This window comes from Corvus hawaiiensis, chromosome 7 (assembly GCF_020740725.1).
Source record: "Corvus hawaiiensis isolate bCorHaw1 chromosome 7, bCorHaw1.pri.cur, whole genome shotgun sequence".
NCBI classification, from domain to species: Eukaryota; Metazoa; Chordata; class Aves; order Passeriformes; family Corvidae; genus Corvus; species Corvus hawaiiensis.
In genome coordinates, this window is record NC_063219.1 from 11,617,901 (window position 1) to 11,636,289 (window position 18,389).

The 18,389-nt window shown below is 35.8% G+C and overlaps 1 protein-coding gene across 3 annotated transcripts in view; it reads right to left on the bottom strand.

Moving 5' to 3' along the window:
• Positions 1-1,115: 1,115 nt before the first annotated feature.
• PGAP1 (post-GPI attachment to proteins inositol deacylase 1) overlaps positions 1,116-18,389 on the bottom strand; it is a 35,901-nt gene continuing 18,627 nt past the window's right edge. For all 3 annotated transcript variants that reach the window (XM_048308757.1, XM_048308758.1, XM_048308759.1), the window contains 14 exons: positions 17,772-17,847; positions 17,417-17,490; positions 17,285-17,336; positions 16,519-16,585; positions 15,534-15,642; positions 15,140-15,178; positions 13,973-14,066; positions 13,241-13,331; positions 12,829-13,026; positions 12,471-12,603; positions 11,643-11,693; positions 10,246-10,469; positions 9,818-9,922; positions 1,116-8,979 (listed from right to left, as the gene is read on the bottom strand). In XM_048308757.1, coding sequence (XP_048164714.1) covers positions 8,841-8,979; positions 9,818-9,922; positions 10,246-10,469; positions 11,643-11,693; positions 12,471-12,603; positions 12,829-13,026; positions 13,241-13,331; positions 13,973-14,066; positions 15,140-15,178; positions 15,534-15,642; positions 16,519-16,585; positions 17,285-17,336; positions 17,417-17,490; positions 17,772-17,847 — 1,452 coding nt within the window. In that variant the 3' untranslated portion in view covers positions 1,116-8,840. The remainder of the gene's footprint in view (positions 8,980-9,817; positions 9,923-10,245; positions 10,470-11,642; positions 11,694-12,470; positions 12,604-12,828; positions 13,027-13,240; positions 13,332-13,972; positions 14,067-15,139; positions 15,179-15,533; positions 15,643-16,518; positions 16,586-17,284; positions 17,337-17,416; positions 17,491-17,771; positions 17,848-18,389) is intronic.

Genomic DNA, 18,389 nt, shown 5'->3' on the forward strand with positions numbered 1-18,389 from the left:
AACTGTCTTTGTTGATCTTCTAGCTAGATATTTATTTCAGCCAGAAGTAGAAACATGCTCCCGTAGAGAAAATGACAGAAAGGAGAAAAGGCATGATTTACAGTTTGGGATTAGATTTTAGTTCCTTATTTAACTTTGAAAAGAGGGGGGTGGGGGGACAGCCAGTTTTCTTCTACCTGTTTTTATCCTCCTCAATTAATTTATTCCTTTGATATCTTTACAAAGACCTGGGGGATATGCAGTATATTCAGACAGTAAAACATACTAAATTCATCTGCAAATATGCAACAAGCTATATTACTGGAGGAACTTAGGCAATTTGGGTGACTCATGAAGTATGCAGATACGCAAGAGATACAATTAGCATATATTTTCTGTGAGCTGTCTAAAAGAAAAATCCTTACACACTTGTATTGTTGTGTCCTGAGCTAAAAGCTTTGAGAAACTGTCGGAGCTAGAAGTCTGTTTAGACCTAGTGCTCATTTTAATGTGGGGGTTGGTCTTCTTAAAATAATTTCAATTCTTTTCTTCAGAGAAAGTCAAATATAAGCAGAACACATTCATATTAAAATACTACTAGTATGCTTACACCAATTGAATGAAATTGCATCCTCCTTTGAGAACCGTAGCTAAGTTTAACAAATGCTGTCAAAGCCAGATGTCAACGTGCTGCCTTTTTAATGCAACCATATTTAAGCATCAGGTTTTCTTGATAAACATCTTCAGTAAATCAAATCTTTTCAAAGTGTCTATACTGATTATATAACCTTTCTGGCACAGTAAGTAATGTTCATGTATGTTTGAATGAAACTGCCCTGAAGATGAAAATACTCATAGCATTGCTTGCTCAGTTCCATGCAATTCATCTCTAAAAGGTAAAAATTTAAAATATACTAGTTTAGCTGAGACAAGTTTTATACATATGATGCTCTATATAAACTGTTCACTAAATAAAATATTCACTGAAGACTTTGACTTTCATTGCATCTCCTGTTCACGAGGCCTAAGGTGTTAGAGTTAAAATACTGAGTCAAGCTTCATCCAGTATGATCTTTATTGCATGCTACTTGAGATGTGAAGGAAGCACCTGTTAAAGTACTGCTCCAACCACAAGGTTTTTGTTTACTACTTTTATTTTCTGCTTAGAATCCCAAGTATTACAAGTTAGAAGGAAAAGCACCAAACTGCTCCACATGAGTACCTGAGCCAAGACTAAAGGCAAACGTTGATCACAACACTCATCAGCGTGTTTGTACAACAGCAGTACAGGTAACACAACACTCCACAGAGCAGTACTGGTAAGTGGCACTTTTTGTGAATTACAACCATTTGTACCAATGCAAGCACGTTGGAATAGCATACAAAAATATACAGAAGTGTTTATTTAGCAGGGGATTTACTATACAGTGTACTGTAAGTCATGCACACTTAGGTAAAAAAAAAGACAAAAAAAGTTGAAGTACACACTGCAGACAGGGAAACCACCAAACAAAATAGGAATATCCCAGAGTAGCTCCCAGTCAAGCTGCCCTCAACTACAACAAAAAAGTACCACTATCTAAATGAGTTTTTAAAGAGTATGAGATTTCATCTTTCAGCAATTTCAACATTATCTGAAAATATCTCCAAGATTTTCTCAGCATCTCACAAGACAAGGACTTTGCCAAAGCTTATGATACATGGCATGATGTGTAAGAACTTAGTTATAAACATTTTAATAAGCACAATCATTTGCTATAGCATTACTCAAACATTTATAGATAAGACCCTGTCAACATCTCTAAAAACCTGTAAATATTAAGAGTTAGTTCCATGTACAACATCAGATTTATGGTAGCTACATAAGAACTGAAAACAGAGGAAGAGTTAAAAACATGTAAGACAGATGCTTGAGAAGCAACAGATTTTTCTCAAAATCATATATGTTTTCTTCAAAGTTTTAAGTCCTTTTACAACCAACAAATCCTTCCCTCCCCCCTAATTACCCGAACGAGGTATTTTGGCCAACGTTATCGCATCTTTGTGCTTGAAAAAACAATTAAAAGGTAAATGGGGAATCAAACAGTTTTTCTTGAGTTATCATGACACATAAAGGCCTTAAAGACAGTTCTACCTTCTCGGGGGTTTCAATACTAGAATATTCCAGTGGCTAGAAAAATCACCAATGGCTAGGATTGCTGAAACATCATCACAAAATAAAAAGTGAGGTGACTGGAATGAGTTTTACAAGTCCTAAGCCAGCACACTGAAGGAAGCAGCAGGGAAGACACAAAGATAGCATGTTCTGTGTTGTGCCACAGCAGGAGCAGCAGCATTGTGGCACCCAGACTGAAGTTAGTGCCCGGTGAAAGGAAGTTTTTTATAACTTTGCTGTGTATTGCTTCAAACAAGCTCTGTGACCGGCTGACGTGCAGTCATTTTGTCTGCATGTCTAAATACCCACAGTACAACGGTAAGCTCTGAGATGGCATCACTTTTCAAGATTCAGTGCTAATGGCGGGGGGGAAGTCACAATTTGTGGCACTTTGTTCAAAACACACAAAGAATCCTCTAGAGACAAATAAGGAAAGCCAGCAGTAGTTTTTCCTGAGCTCTCTGTATTAAAAAATATACATAAGAAATCCTTCTACTATATTAAAACAAGATTTTAAGATCTTAAGTATTTCTAGTTTTCTCTAATGAAATAGGAAGAACAATGTGTAATTTTTTCCCCCCATTTACATATGAATATTTTTCCTAAAATGTGAAATTTGATAGTCAAAACTTCTGGAGCCTTAACACAAACAATCAACCCCACCTCTGCCTAGTTTTCTTTTCACACTGGCAAAGATTTTGCTATTTAATGGCTTAAATACAGTATTTTGCTTAAACTACAATTAAGCGGATTTTTTTTTTTTTGAGGACTAAAGATCAAAATGTTGAAAAATAATTTGACACACAGACTTCAAAGCTGAGACAGATATCTGCGAGTAGTTTTCCTTCCTTATTTTTTTTTTTGGTCACAACAGAAAGGGTTGAAAAATTCAGGTCATCTAAAGCTTTCTGACTTTGGTTAGTGTGATCCCAAACAAAAAATATGCTGTAGTTGTCATTTCTCTAAGAGTAAAGTGGGGTCAAAAGAATTTTTTAAAGCCTTTTCCCCAAATCAAGTTTCAGTATGATCCACACAAATATTTTTGGTCAACTTCAAAAATCAAATATAAGGCTATGGAAGTCCACAGGCTACAGTTAGAGTGTATTCATTTACTGGTTTAAGGCACAGTATATTTTCTTTTTCTTTAGAAAGCTACAAGTTTAAAGTCACAGTGAGGAATTTCACATTTTAGTTTTGGTCTCGCACTCTAATTATGTGTGTCCTGTCTGCTACCTGTAGACTTCTGTAAAGTATTCCAGCTGTCAGGTGCTGCAGTCTCAAATCCTATTTCCAAACTCAGAGTGAAGTAGGTGGAAAATACTGAAGCCTGAATTGATCCCAAAATAGTGCACTTAGCCTTTTGTAAAGCTAAACATCAACACACTTGCACATTTGATATTTAAAGATATATACCCTGAAATTTTTTAAGTCAGAGGGGGAAGATAGTCTTGGCTGGTATTTCAACAAACAGGCAACACTTGAACAGAACAAGCCTACAGGACACAGCTGCTGCACCTCCTCACCAGGCCAGTCACTGTGCCCACTGTTCTGCTTGGCACTACAGGGCAAGCCAAAGAGAACTGCATGTGGAAGGAGGACTTGGAATGATGTGCCACAAATAACAAGGATTATGATGTTAACCCCTCCTGGTTTTGAGAGAGACAAACTCAGCTCTGATACCACACAGATTCCTAGAGAACCCAGAGCACAACCTGCCAATAACTATAGAGAGGCCATGCTTACAAGATTTGTTCATGACAGCATGAGTAGCAAAATCTGTCTACATTTAGGAACACAGAAAGAAACCTTGAATCTTAAGCAAAATTAAAGTCAAAATATCACAGCTCATGGTGTTATCCTACAAGGCAATAAGCACATATTTGAGGCAGTTACGTGCTTAGACACCTGAAAAATCGAGGGCTGGGCAGATTTGCTTAAGTAAGAGCTATGGAATTTTCTCTTTAAATGCTTAGAATTCATTTTTAAAAGCAGCAGTGTCTATTAATAAGACAAAGTGTATACCTTTTACTTGAGTTTGAGGATAGATGAGCTGATTAAAAGCTTTGAACACATTCTTCCATAAATAAGAATATACATCAGAAAGTATAATCTTTGCAAAAGGTTTTCGAATTTTTAAAGACTTTATGGATTCTAATATTCTAGTTTAAAGTTCTGGCTCAGAACAAAGGTAGAAATTGTACTTTAAAATAAAAAATAAATTAGTTTTGAATTGTCCTTCATTATCACACATTTGCTAGAGGCTATACAACAGCAGCTTTGGTGACAAAAGTACGAAGTGATGAAAATTTTATATTTTACAGTACCATACTAAATGCTTACAAAAGCTAGACTGATTATCTTCCAGAAAAAAAGAGATGCAAAAAGTCAAAGCTGTAAATTAAGTGAGAAACAGTCATCATTAAATGGAAAATTAACATTAAGAATTGATTCTATTTTAGAACTAACAATTTTCCAGTAGCTTAGTGACTTAGAACAGCAGCACAATTCTGTACAGACTCTATAATCACGTCCAAGAACATTTTCATAGCTCAGAGCATTAAAGGTCAGTAAATGGTTGGTTTTATCCCAGTATAAATACAACAGAAGTCTAAACACACTCGACCCTGTATTGAAATAAACTTGATTCAAATGAAAGCTTCTCAAATGTTTACATTTATTAATGGCTACATAATGGATTTTATTCTGTGCTATCAAAGCTCAGAAGCAGATGTATCAGATTGCAGAAAAATGTCAAGTGACTTCATCACTTGTTACTGGCAAACTCATGGGAAATGAGACGTATCAAACACTGACATATGCAATGCTTTTGGGGTTAAGTGTCAATACATTTTATTTTATTAATCACTGACTTTAAAGTTAGCCCAATTAGGTTATAGATGAAACATTCTCTTAGACATACCAGCAGTCTCTATGCCTTCTACAATGTATTACTACGGCACTGCTTAGGGTTTTGCTGTTATTCTATTATAAAAACAGTATCTATTTGTTTTAAAATGTAGCAAATTAATATTAAGGAATGAATTGCTACATGAATTAGCTCACTCAAAACCAAGATCAGGGCAGAACGCTAAACGTTAGAAATAACACTACCTTAAATTCCAGTTACTGCAAGTTTCTTGGAAATAAAACATACAAAGAAGCCTCCCACCATAATCCCCCAAACCAATCCTCTTTCAACAGGATGCTAAAATGTGACCCACTGCAACCAACTTTTAAATCAAAACTAAAAGATCACCTTTGGACAACATTAATTCACTCAGTTCCAAGGTATATTTGGTAATTCCAGTGAAGAGGTGAGTTTTTCCTTATCAGACACATAGAGACTTTCTATGAAATGTTAGCTACAAGTGTAGGTACACTGTGACTGCAGCATGATCAGACTCTCAGGAACACATGTTTGATGACATCAACTAGAAAAAGATTATAGACTTCAAGAGTAATTTCAGAGTATGAAGATATCACTAAAACTTCTCATTAGATCTCTCCCTGCCAAAGAAAGATTCTGCTGTACCAAAAGTTAGTGGCATTTGGTATTTCAAGTTCTTACCCTGTTTCTTCATTCTGTTTCTGATAGCTTATAAAAAAATATTATATTCGATCCACATAAATAGTTCTTTTTTTGAATGCATCCTGAGGTCTAAACCTTTACAATTTGTGCCTTGATCTCCTCCCACATAATCAAGATAATCTATAATTTGAAGAATAAAATGGAATTTTAATTTAGTTAAAGGTAATAGGAGACATTATAATGTATTTGCCAAAAGCTTTTTTATAAATGCAGCCCACTCATAATAAAGGATATTTCAGTAGAATTTACATGTCCTTATATATGCAATTAACAGTATCTATATTGGGTTATCCTATGTTTCTGCTGAAATGATAATTGTGAACAGTGACAGAACTACAGATTCACCTAATAGAAGCTTCTTGTCCAAAAGTAACATCAATCAATCATTGTATTTTGCCTGAAAAACTATTTCAGACTGTTATAAAATCTAGTCCTTTTCAGAATGACAAATAGGATAATTCATCCTCTTAGAATGAGATGAATTCTAAGACTTGTTCTAATCCTGTTACCATCCATTGATTATATGGCAAATCTAATTGGGATTAGACTCCTAATCTGCCAAACACCTGAAGTTGTCCAGTCCACGGTCACTGCACAGTCCAGATGCACATCCCTGACAACAGATTAAATCTATTAAATGGCACACAATGCATATAAATTCAAAGTAGGTGTAGGACTTCCCCTCCTTTCCCCAGTAAAGGTAAACCATCTCTGAGGCAAGGGAGTGTTGAGGGACATGCGAACAATGTGTCATCTGGGATCTCAGACTCAGGATTATATCTACTCCTACCTCCAACTTGAAAATCAGGCAGGAATATATACAAGATTCTGGAACCCACTTTATGAAGAGTGCTAACAATTATCACTAGAACTCCAGCTTAAAAAAAAAATCATTAAATGACAAGAAAAAATTGGTGTTATCCTATGCTGCTGTAATTCAGCAGGTTTCACTTCATGGCAGATTTTGAAAGCTTTCAAAGATACTAAATATCGAGCCTGTTTTCTTTCCTTATTCTGCTTATTATTTTCCACCAACAGCTCCAACAAATAGATTAATGCATAAAGAGCCTGGTAAGATGGCAAAACAAAATCAGAAGTAAAATAGAGTAGTAAGCCAAAAGGACCATGAAGGTCAAGAAAAACTATGTTCCACATAAATCAGACCTGGCACACTTCACAGCCCTCTGCCAGCCCTAATGCAGTTCTGCCACCATCTTTCACTCACAGCCATTTGCAAGGACAACAACTCTATTCTTCTATCTATCTATTGGCTTCTATGTTCTGTTTGAACAGCAATGTTTAGTTAAACCAACTGGTGCATTTAGCTACAAGTATATTTAATCACGCTAATTATTCTATATATATATATACTGTAGCATACATTTGATTAGAAAATACCAAGATTTAACCTATTCAAATAACTTTTCTGATTTACAAACACTATGTATAATCTAACCTTTTTTAAGGTTAAGACTAGAATACCAGCACATAGATTACTGATAACAGTGACAATGGTTTGGCTAACTACAATACCCTTACTCAGTTACAGCACTTTTAATGACTTACTAATAACTTGAACTGCTGACTTGGATATAAGCAAACAAAACACACATGGCTTTCTTCACATTTGTCCTTCATTTTGGAAAGTCACTGTGTGAACTGAGTCTTTCCAGCCAGCTCAAAGGAATTGACCCTAACAACAATTAGAAATAACTGAGGCACTTTAGGCAAGATTATTAAGATACGATGAAATTAATGGGTCAGGCTGGCTGTACTACTGTATCAAGAGTATACTTGATTGACTGTGAGCAGCAGATTTCCTCTTGGTATTCCTATAAGATGACTGAGCTGGTTTAGCATTTCCATATGAAGGTAACAGGTATCTCAGACACAGCAGAGACAGCTAACACAGAAGCAAGTAGGCTCATCTCTACACAGAATCTACATCATTTAAGCCTAAGGACTGCTGAGATTTCTTCTGTTGGCAAAACACACGCCCAGGGGACAGAATTCCTTACACAGAGCTATTTTAGGCTTTATTATAAATGGCAGTCACTGTAGCATCTAGGCACTAAGATAACAGTTTATACAGAGCTAATATTTATGGTCAGTATTTCCCACTCTTACTGAGTTTGCCCACATGTAGAAGTTAGCACTGTACAGGACAGGAGTTTGCAGGGTTGTAACTATTCCATTTGAATAACATATTCATTTGATGTATTGGCATTTATTAGGAGATGGTTGATTCTCTGTTTACAATAGGAAAAAGCCTGCCTTGTCTACTTAGAACCATTGCAGCAACCGCACTGTTAACTCACAGCATAGCTCAACATTTGCCAGCTTCTATATATGGACAAAGTCCAAGGATTAATTTCAAAATTCCAGAGAAAACTGACAATGTTTTAAAACAACATTACAGCAAATTGTTTATGAATCTGCTGGTATCCTTCCTGAATAGAAAGCTACATAGAATACTGTTGTTTTCTCACTCTCACAAAAAGTAAAATGTGTAAGACTTGCATTAATCTCACAAATGTTCAACTCACACTGATTGAACAAGTGATTTGATAGAAATAACAGTTCTATATAAGCAGTACATTCTAGTTTGTCTAAACACAAATGTGGCAGCTTTTGAATGTAACATAAAATAATTAAAAGTATACTTGGCTGTGTGGTTTTTGTGATAGTCACAGTGTGCTTGAAATGTATTGAGTTTTAACCAGCATATTTTAGATCTGCAAGAGATGCAAGTTCAGAACACAGACACTGCATGGCACAGTGAGTAAAAAAGGTCTGTTTTAACACAGCAGTATAGTGAAATACCAAAGTGTCTACAAGGCAGAGTATTGAGATGTTGCACTGATATGAGTTACGTGCTTATACACGGTAAAATCACTCCATTTTCAGAGACATGAAATAAACACCAGAAAAAGTTTTCTAAGCAATGTGAATAAAACCATGAATTTTTTGTGAATATTCACAGTTCTGTCCTCTTTCCCACATAATGTAAACTACTGATCATATTAAATTAGGCATTTCTGTGTTGCAATTTTTCCCATCTCCAGTGTTAAGTTTCTAGGGTGCATTGTCCTATATATGTCCTATATAGAATAAACATCACACAATACAGCACAGCACATGTAGAAGAAGAGAAAAGGTTACAAAGTGTGGGACTCTGTATAAATGCATTCGTCCAAAGGCCAGCATTGCAACAGACAAAGGGAGTGGAACTTTGGCTGCAATCTTCAAGAGTTTACTGCAAGAATACAAAGAAGAAAAATTATCATTTTTAGCCAGATATGCAGAAAGTATGAAAATACCATATTTCATTTTCCTTTGCAAAATAATTTCTATTTTAAGGCTTTGTAAATTTTTAAAACTGAACACCTAGGTCTAATGGGCCATAAAAATTGATGCACAACCAAGAGAAATTATTCAGATAGGGTAATGTCATTAAAAATATTCTTAGATTAATTTAGAATTTTTTTCTCTGTAACAAAGAAAGACTTAATGGTTTAGATCACTTGAGATAACAGGTACTGGTCAAGAGGATAAATGACATTCATTATTATTGATTGCCATTCATGAGGTGTTGACTAATTTCGTATCTCAACAAGAAATAATCTGCCAGTGAATCCAAGTTCTCAGAACTTCTTAATCCAGTACAGAACACATATTTCTACTCCCATAAGGGGAGCTACGAGAACATAACTATAATCCTTTAAAATTCATTTTTCCTTTTAGCTGTCTGACAATAATTGCTAAATGTACTTGGATTCTGTGACATTTGGAAGGATTCAATGAACTGAGTTAAAAAGTCACAGTTTAATAAGTTGTTATGCAGCCAATTGCTTAGATAGCACATACTTAATTTATTTCCATGAGGCAAATACAGGGGATTTTCTCCACTTAGCTGAACTAGAGGTAATTTGCACACTAATTTTACCTCATCTTTTAGACTTAACCACAGGAGTTCATGGATCTCTGCAGAGGCTGAACAATTACAGGTCTGTACAGCATAAATTAAGTTTTACCACACAAATGTTAAGTCACAAAGAAGCAGGAAAGCAGAACTAGAGATTGGACTACAGTACCTTGATTTCACTTCAGAAGTACTTGAATTCATTAGAATTTCTAAAATGCATACAAGGATAACAGCTGTGGATCTACATGGATCAGGATCAAGTCTAACATTGTACCTGCAAAGAAATGGTTTTAAAAGCATGTAACCAAGTAATATGCCTATGCTGATGACAACAAAGACACATGAAATCAGGCGTCACAGCCTGATTTAAAACTCTTTCTGAATCATTATTTTCTTCAACATATCACTGATTCACTTAACAGCTACTTATACCATAACACAAACCAGATTGCATAGAGAAAACAATAGTTATTAACAGAAGTATTTAAAACTTCTGTAAGGCAGCTAATAATGTAAAGAGTCAAACATTTACAATTTTTATTATCTTCAAAGGTTCCTGTAACTTTCTTCTATCTTAGTGTCAATTTAAGAATTTACCTGAGATTTTTTAACCAATAAATTAAAGATGACAAGCTGAGCAGCACAATCCACGTGAATAAATTGAGGATTGTAATGTGCATCTTAAGACTGTTAACAGCTTCAGCAATTGTTGTACTGTTGGAAGGAGACTGTGTTGCATCTGGAATGCTGTCCATTGAACTCTGGGCTTTGACTGTGTGTGTACTGGAGTTCTGTGAAGTTTCTTTTGAGTGGCCTGAATCCTAAAAATGAAAGACAGAAGTCACAAAAATGTGCACAGGCTTCTAAGAACCCATGCTGGGGAAAGAGGAGGGGAAAAATATCCTAACAATATCACAGCAACTGTGATTTAGGAAGAAAATTTGCAATTTATGCCTCAAAAAGCCATCAAAAGTGAAGTTCCATAGTTCAGTTTTAAAGTATCTAAATTTAATCAGAAATTTCTCATACACTAATAGTTTATATGTCTATGGAAGAAAAGAATGGAGAGTGTAGATGCCCTGACATCAATACAATGAAAAGAAATGGAGTCCCTGGAAGGGGGAAGAGCAAAATAAAAGGAGTAATAAAGCATGGGGGTGAAAAATCACAGATGATCATTCACGGAAAAGATATAGGAGTAAAATATTACCTGTAGGAATAAATAACAAAGATAAAACGAATGAGTTGGCAGATACTAAGTTCCAATGACAGAAAAAAAAACCCGAATGAAACAAAAAAAATTATATAGAGATGAAAGGAGAGGATTTTAAACTAAACACACAAAAAAATCAACCCAAAGAAAGCCAAAGAAAACTTTCAATAACTTTTCCTGTTGGACTGCTTTGTTCTATGTTTGCAAAAAATTACAGGTAGTTTTCATATGCTTTTATCCATATCTGCTTACATCTTTGATCCTATACCTTAAAGTAACCCAGAAAAGAAAGTTCACACTGCATGAAACCAAATGTTTCTTCACTGTTTTAAACGGCTCCCTATTTACGGCAGTCTCAGTCCGTATGTGTCTAATACATCCTATTTGTCATCGCTGGACTAAAAACCCTTGAATTCCACACACTGCCTCTCTAGAAAAACCCATATTTACCTGCAGTATAGATTATTACCTAGAAATTTTTTTTTTTTAGATAAGCCATGCACAATCAAATACCAAAATTTAGACAAAACCCTGTTGTTCTGCGTGCATTCAGAGACAGAGTTTTCTCAAATAACAAGTTCACACTGCAGTGACTTGGAACAGTGAATGCAGCGGCTGTGTCTGACAGATCAGGCTGCTCATGGCCTGGCTTTCACATCACACATGCAGCAAGTGAACTACAGCTGCCCAGTCACCTCAGCACAACCTAACAGGACCAAGGCAGAAGTCTGCCAGACAATTTTTGGTCACAGTTTGGAACAGAAGCAGGAAACAGACTTACCTTCTTGTGCATGTTTTGCTCTGCTCTTACAGCCACGTGCAGTTTTGCAACCTGTAAGACAAAACAGCGGCTTGTTTAGTAATGTTTCTTCACACAAAAGCTGTAGCATAGAAAAAGAAACTGAGGACTCCTTAATTTTTTTCTTTTTTATAGCTAGATGATTCTAGGGCCCCAATGGAGCTGTAGTTTTCTCCAGGAGCCAAGGACAGCCATAGCCATGGGGTGAATCAGAAGTTAGGCACTGATGTAAGAAAAGCCGTGGAAACTGAATGGCAGGGACTAAATATGGACCTTTGTTGGCACTACCCAAGGGATCAGATTGGACATACAAGAAGACTACCCTAATTCTTCAATATATTCACCTTCCTTCCTCTTGCTCCATAAAGACTTGTGTAAAGTCTTTTCTACTGCAAATTTCAAGTCCTCTCTTTGCTAAAGTTTCTCTTCAAGGGAGTTATCAGTCTTTGCTTTTATAATACTGCCTAGCTATAAGTTAAAAATTTCAATTATCTGCATTGTTGTAGTGGGCATATGCTTTTATAATACTGCCTAGCTATAAGTTAAAAATTTCAATTATCTGCATTGTTGTAGTGGGCATATGGGACCACACATTTCTTTGAAGAAGCATTAAAAAAAGAAGAAGAAAAATTGTAAAAATTACAAGACTATGACACTGATAAATTTAAAAAATACCTATTTCAAGTATGAGAATAATAACATTTCTTTTATGTATAAAAAAGGCAATTTGGATTTTTGCTTTTAACCTGGGGTTAATTCAAAGCACCCGAAATTTTCAATTCAGTTACAAAGTGTTTAGCCTTTCAGTACCTTGAACAAGTATTGAAGATAAATAATGAGTATAGCAAATGCACCACAAGTGGTCCAGCTAACCAAAGCAAGAGATATCATCCCACAGAGTCTTCTGGGTGTAATCAACTTATCTTTTTGAAGTACAGTAGGTCTAAAAAAAAAAAAAGAAACAAAACTCCTGTTGTACTTCTTCCCAGACATCAATTCCTGCTTGCTTTCAAACCCAGATGTCTAAAACCGTGTATAAATTCAATCTGCTCAGAATTCAGTCTTGCCCAAGCATTCACACAGAAGCAAACAAACAAAAAAGAAAAACAATTGTCAGGGTCAAAGTCATCTAAGAAGAGCATAATTATATAGCATTGTGTTGTTTTACCTAATCAGAGTTAACCATAATGAAGAGAAGAGTCTCAGAGATGTAGAGAAAAATACTCCACTCCAGTAGGCAATGCCTGTCCCAAAAAGAAATAGAATCAGGGACACAAGGGGGAACCATGCATCCTGACTACTCAGAACAGCAGCATCCACCTCTGGTAGTGACAGTGATTCCCATATCTCTCTAAACCAGTTAAACCTGCCAAAAACATGAAAGCAGTATTATTTATCACTTCCAATTGCTCTTACAGTTAGATATCTATCAACTACTCCTTCTATTACAGTCTTTCAAGCAAAATAACAGTCAGGTGTTCACAGTGACTACAGATAAAATAATATTCCTCCCCAGCAACAGTTTTACTCAAACTTCTGTTTTGGAAACTGTTTTAAACAAACAAATGAAGCAAACTCACCCCTGCAGAAACACAACAATGCTTATAAGAGGTTCTACTTTGTAGGGCTTTGCTGTCCTAACTAGTTCAAGGGAGAAGTCTGAACACTGGCCTAGAATCAAAAACAGAGAGCATCTGTAGTTACTATCATGTCATGAACTTTAACAAAGACCATCCACAACAAAAAATAAATTCAGACAATGGTAAGTTGACTTGAAAACAAGATAACTGTGTCATGTAGGAGTGCTGCAAGGCTGCATACTGCACCACCAAGGCCTTCCTCCACTGGGTCACCCACATTAAGGTCGTAAGTTGCAAGAGCTTCTAGAGACATTACGGAGTTTGTTACAAACACCCCCTGAATTTTAATAAAAATGCATTTTGTCTGAAGACATGGCTCAAACCTATTATGTAAATCTCATCTTCCTGCAAGAAATAGTGTTTTTTGCACATTAACAACTTACTTTAAATTTTTGTATGTATTTTTAAGTAGACCTACTGTGCAACACCAATATTTCACAGAGAAGGGACTGCAATTCAAAATAATAAGGAAATATTTTGCTACAACACAATCTTGAAGAACTACCAGCCAAGAGAAAATGAAAATGAAGAGCACAGATCCAAGTGTTTTCATAAGCTGAATGATATTGAGCTTAAAAATTTCACATCTAGCTAGTCTTTCATCAGTAAATTTGATAGGCAATTTCTCTAAAAACACTTCTGACAGAGAAAAAATGATTTTTAGAAAGCTACCTGTTGATCTCAATGTGCTCAGTTGTCCTCCATAAGTAAGAAGAATATTAGAAACAATATAGACTGGAAAAGCACCAGCATGGAACCTTACTATCTGAAAGATAAGGATAAAGGGATAACTTCATTTCTATCTATTAAAATGTATTAAAAAAACATTTACACAAATATTATCATGAAGTATGATAATGAGATTAGAAAATCTTTCTTAAAAGATCCAGTTTCTCATTTTAATGCATAAATATTTGATAACTTCCAATAGCAATTAATGTTATAGATGAAAAATACTAGAATCTCTCATAAGCAGCTAATGAAACAGGTTTGGATAAATTATCAAATTAGAAACAAATGGGGTTTTTTCCCAGTCAAGACAAGTATGAAAAAAATGAAGTATCACATTTCAGTAAAATAAGTTTAAAACAATTTAAAGGCCACTTTCCAAGCCAAATCTGCATATAGTTATATATGCTTTTAGGCAAAGAATTTTTGGAAGCAATTACATACATGTATTAATTGGCTTCTACACTCCCAAGTCATGATTAATATACCAATAGCCTATAAATTCTTGTAAAAAAACAACAAACTGAAAAATCTTTGCTCTAAATGCATGCATTCAAGTAGAGAACCTTGCCAGTAATATTCCAGCACTACACTTAGGTGCTTGCAAATTAATTACTTTTTAGAACCAGAGAACTGCAGATGGCCAGTCTATTTTTACTGACCCCCATGTCAAAATGTATTCTTCATTGATAACCAAAGTAGATTTGTTGAAGAGGAGCATATGGACCTACTTAGACTTTTTCCCCCAATTTAATTGATGCCAAATGTATTTTAAAGTTTTAACACTACTGACTCATCAGGCAAGAAAGTTAAAGTGACCTACAGTGTCGTCCCTTCACAGATATTGAGCTCACCACAAAGCCTTATGCTCCACATTTACAGCAGCTCTTTAGAGCTAGAGAGCTTTTCCACTCCTCTAAGGACTGGGGCCTGACATTCATCCAGGAGGGATGCCTTGCTAAGGGACAAGGTTGCAAAATGATCATTGAACAGTGCTCCTTTTGGCAGCAAAAAGGAATCTGAAGTGCCACAGTAAGGAAGGGAGGAAGTAAAAATGTCTATAGATGCTAATGACATAAAAAACCCCAATTTACTATTAGGTTTTCTTACTTGCCCAAGAACCTGTAGAAGTGATGTCTTCAGAATTACCTTGGGGAAAAAAATATATTGTTTTATACAATCGTAAGCATAAGTACAAAATACTTTAATTTTTAAGAAGCAAACTTAAGTATTAGAATACAGCAATCCCTCAACTAAAACGTACAACACCTTACTACTGACATTTTAAAAGCAAATGCTTTAAAACTTTAGAATCCAACTTTCAGTACTAATCCAGCTGCTGCAAAATACTTGTAACACACACTACATGTCAAAAAGGCCAAACAGCCTGCCTTTAGATTTGCTTAGTATTGATTGAGATTAATTAGCTATGGCTGAAAAGACTGAATCATGCAAAAATTATCCAGCAATGCAAACCAGCTATAAATTAAACTGCGTTACTCACTTCATACTGACAGTCTGGGGAAGAGTAGATGTTTAACTCTGGGAGGGTGCTGTCATTGTGAGGCTGAGCAATGTGCAGTTTGGCAGAAATCTCAGCAAGAGATGGAACTCTGAAACAGCAACGTTCATGGTCATTGCTGTCCTTACAATCAAGCAGAAAAACCAAACATGCCTCAGTCTTCCACAAGTACACACAAAGCAGATCTACTACACCAAGTGTCACCACAAGCTGTGAGCAAAATGGTGTAAGGAACTTGTTTATCCTGTCACAAAGAACTACATAACATCCTCAATTCCCTCTCCTCTGAACCATCGAGGGATGTGGTACCGAGGAAAGCAGACAAGTTCAGTGAACACACTGCCTCACAGAGCATGCAAATATGCCGAGTGCCAAGAAAGGGAAGGACAGATCCTCAAGAATACAGTTCAGTTTCCTGCACGTATGCTGCTGCTGGAAAACACAGAGGGTTGGAAATGGTGAGGTATCCTTAAGACTTCTAAAATAAACTAGAAATACAGTTTTTCAACCATCTAAAATACAGTCAGGTTGTTCAGCTTCATTAGTGACACATATATTTCAAGCTGTATCATTTGATTTTGTTGGGACTATGCTGCTGAAGTGAACATAGGGCTTCTGTGTGATCCCAACCTTGGCTTCCAGGAAGAAGCCAACATCCAGAGCAAACACTGTTCTCCACCCATGAGGGGGTCAGTGATTATCCTGACAATTTTCAGACCAGCACATCTGACTTCTTTTTCGAGAAAATTAGTGAGAACCATTAAGCAAACAATTAGTAGGTATTCTTGTTCTAGGAAAAGTCAAAACAACTTTGTCAACAAGGGCAGAAAGGTAAATGAGGAAAAGCCATAGAAGGCAAACACTTAAGACTAGAGAAACAGTCTCACATCAGAAATATTATCACAACAGGATACAAATATTCTTTAAAACAACATATCAAGAAATTATTATTTGCTAAAGTCCTTACTTTGCTACAATTATTGAGTCTTCATGTGACCAGGGGATATGAAGTCTGTAAATACTAGGTTTTCTTTCTGAAATGGAACAGCATTAAAAAATATAAGCTTAATTAAGAACAAGATATTTGAGAAGAACTGTCTCTAAAAACTAAAGGGCCAGTAAAACAACGGTGGCATACAGATCACTACACAGAATCACTTCCATTGCAGTTACATTGCAATCGACATCGCAATGCAGATCAGGGCAGTTACCAGTAAACAAAAATGACATTCTTAAACTCAGGCTGTTACAGGGCAAGACAGTGAGACAGCAGTGTTTAAAGGAAGAAGGGTTATGAGAAGAGTTCTGCTTCTCAATATGAAACTGAAACCTTAATCTAATAAAATCCATCACTGTCTTTTTTTGAAACAGGGTCTTTTAGCAACCCATCCTGTTTAAGCTTATGTAGCTCAACATTCAAATTTGAGTCCCATTATCAGCCAATAAAAATCCTAGCCAAATGTGCTTTACTTGAGAAACACTTTCAACGTAAGGCAGAATCCTGCTGGAAGTTCAACTTCTCTTTGCTGGGAAGTAAGAAAAACAAACATTAAAGGACCAATTCCTCATTTTCATTGAGCTATCCTTGAAGTGGGAAGTGAGAGATATTAGCAGACACATTTGAACAGATTATAACAGTATGGCCTAAACTCCACTGCATGAGAAGACGTTTGTTTCTAAAAATTTTCAAGAATTCGTTTTATACATTTATACTTTAGAAGACTTCTATTTACCTTTGAGTGACTGGCAGTGGCTCTCTATATAAATTTTGAAAGCTTGATATATCTACAACACAAAAAAAGAAGTCACTCACTTTTCTCCAAACAATGGTTACATTACCTTAAAAACGTAAGTAGCATTCTTACTTGGTTGAAGTGCTGGAGCTGTACATTGTAAAGTAATCCAGTTGAATTTAATAGAATTTTGCTTGAAGAAAGCCCTGTAAAGGATGTAATATTTTCAATTACTAGATAAAATTATCCGAGAACTGACTACATTTTCAGATTTTTTTTTTTCCAGGAGAATTGCATGCGTTCATACCTGTTAGTGTAAACCCCCATGTTTCTTTTTTCTTTGTCTGTTACTAACAAAAGCAGTGTTAGCTTTAGTGAAAAACAACCCCCAAAAACCTCCTGACCTGACATTTTTAGGCAAATTTATTTTCCAGAGGTTAGTTACATTAGTTTTCCATTTTTTTCAAAAGCAATGTGCTGTACTTACCAAATGACATGAGATGTGTTACAGGGAGCTGTACTGTTCTGGAATCCTCTTCGAAGAATTCACAGCCCAAAGTATACTGCAATTCAGGTTATTAAAAACAGATCTAAACCAAGCACAGACTTGGAAAGGCTTTGTACTTGCCAAATTACATTTCCCAAGTGATCTCTCCTCTATCTTTGTTTACCCTGAATGCTGTGCATCACTAATTTCACTGCAAGATGCCTCTGTCACAAGTATCTGAAGATACACTCAGAGAACATTACATTCACTTGTGCTGTGAATAATTTCTTGGATCATGGATTATTATACCACAGACTCAGAGACTGTATTTGTGTCACAGAAAGCAATGCCAGATCTGATTAGATCAGAAATTCCAATTCAGTATTCTGCCATTTCCAGGACTAACTGGAAAGGCCTGCATCTTAAGTCTGCAAATGTTCCTCTTACTGAGATCCTGAGAGCCCTTGATGCAAAGATATCCATCTCATTAGTGAGATTCAAACTATTAAACTCTGCACAACTCAGTCTACTATGTTATTTGTGGTCTAAGAGTTTGCAGAGGTATCTGACCTATGCTCCCCAGAAGCCAGGTGTGGTGGGTTCAGTTATCTCTATTCT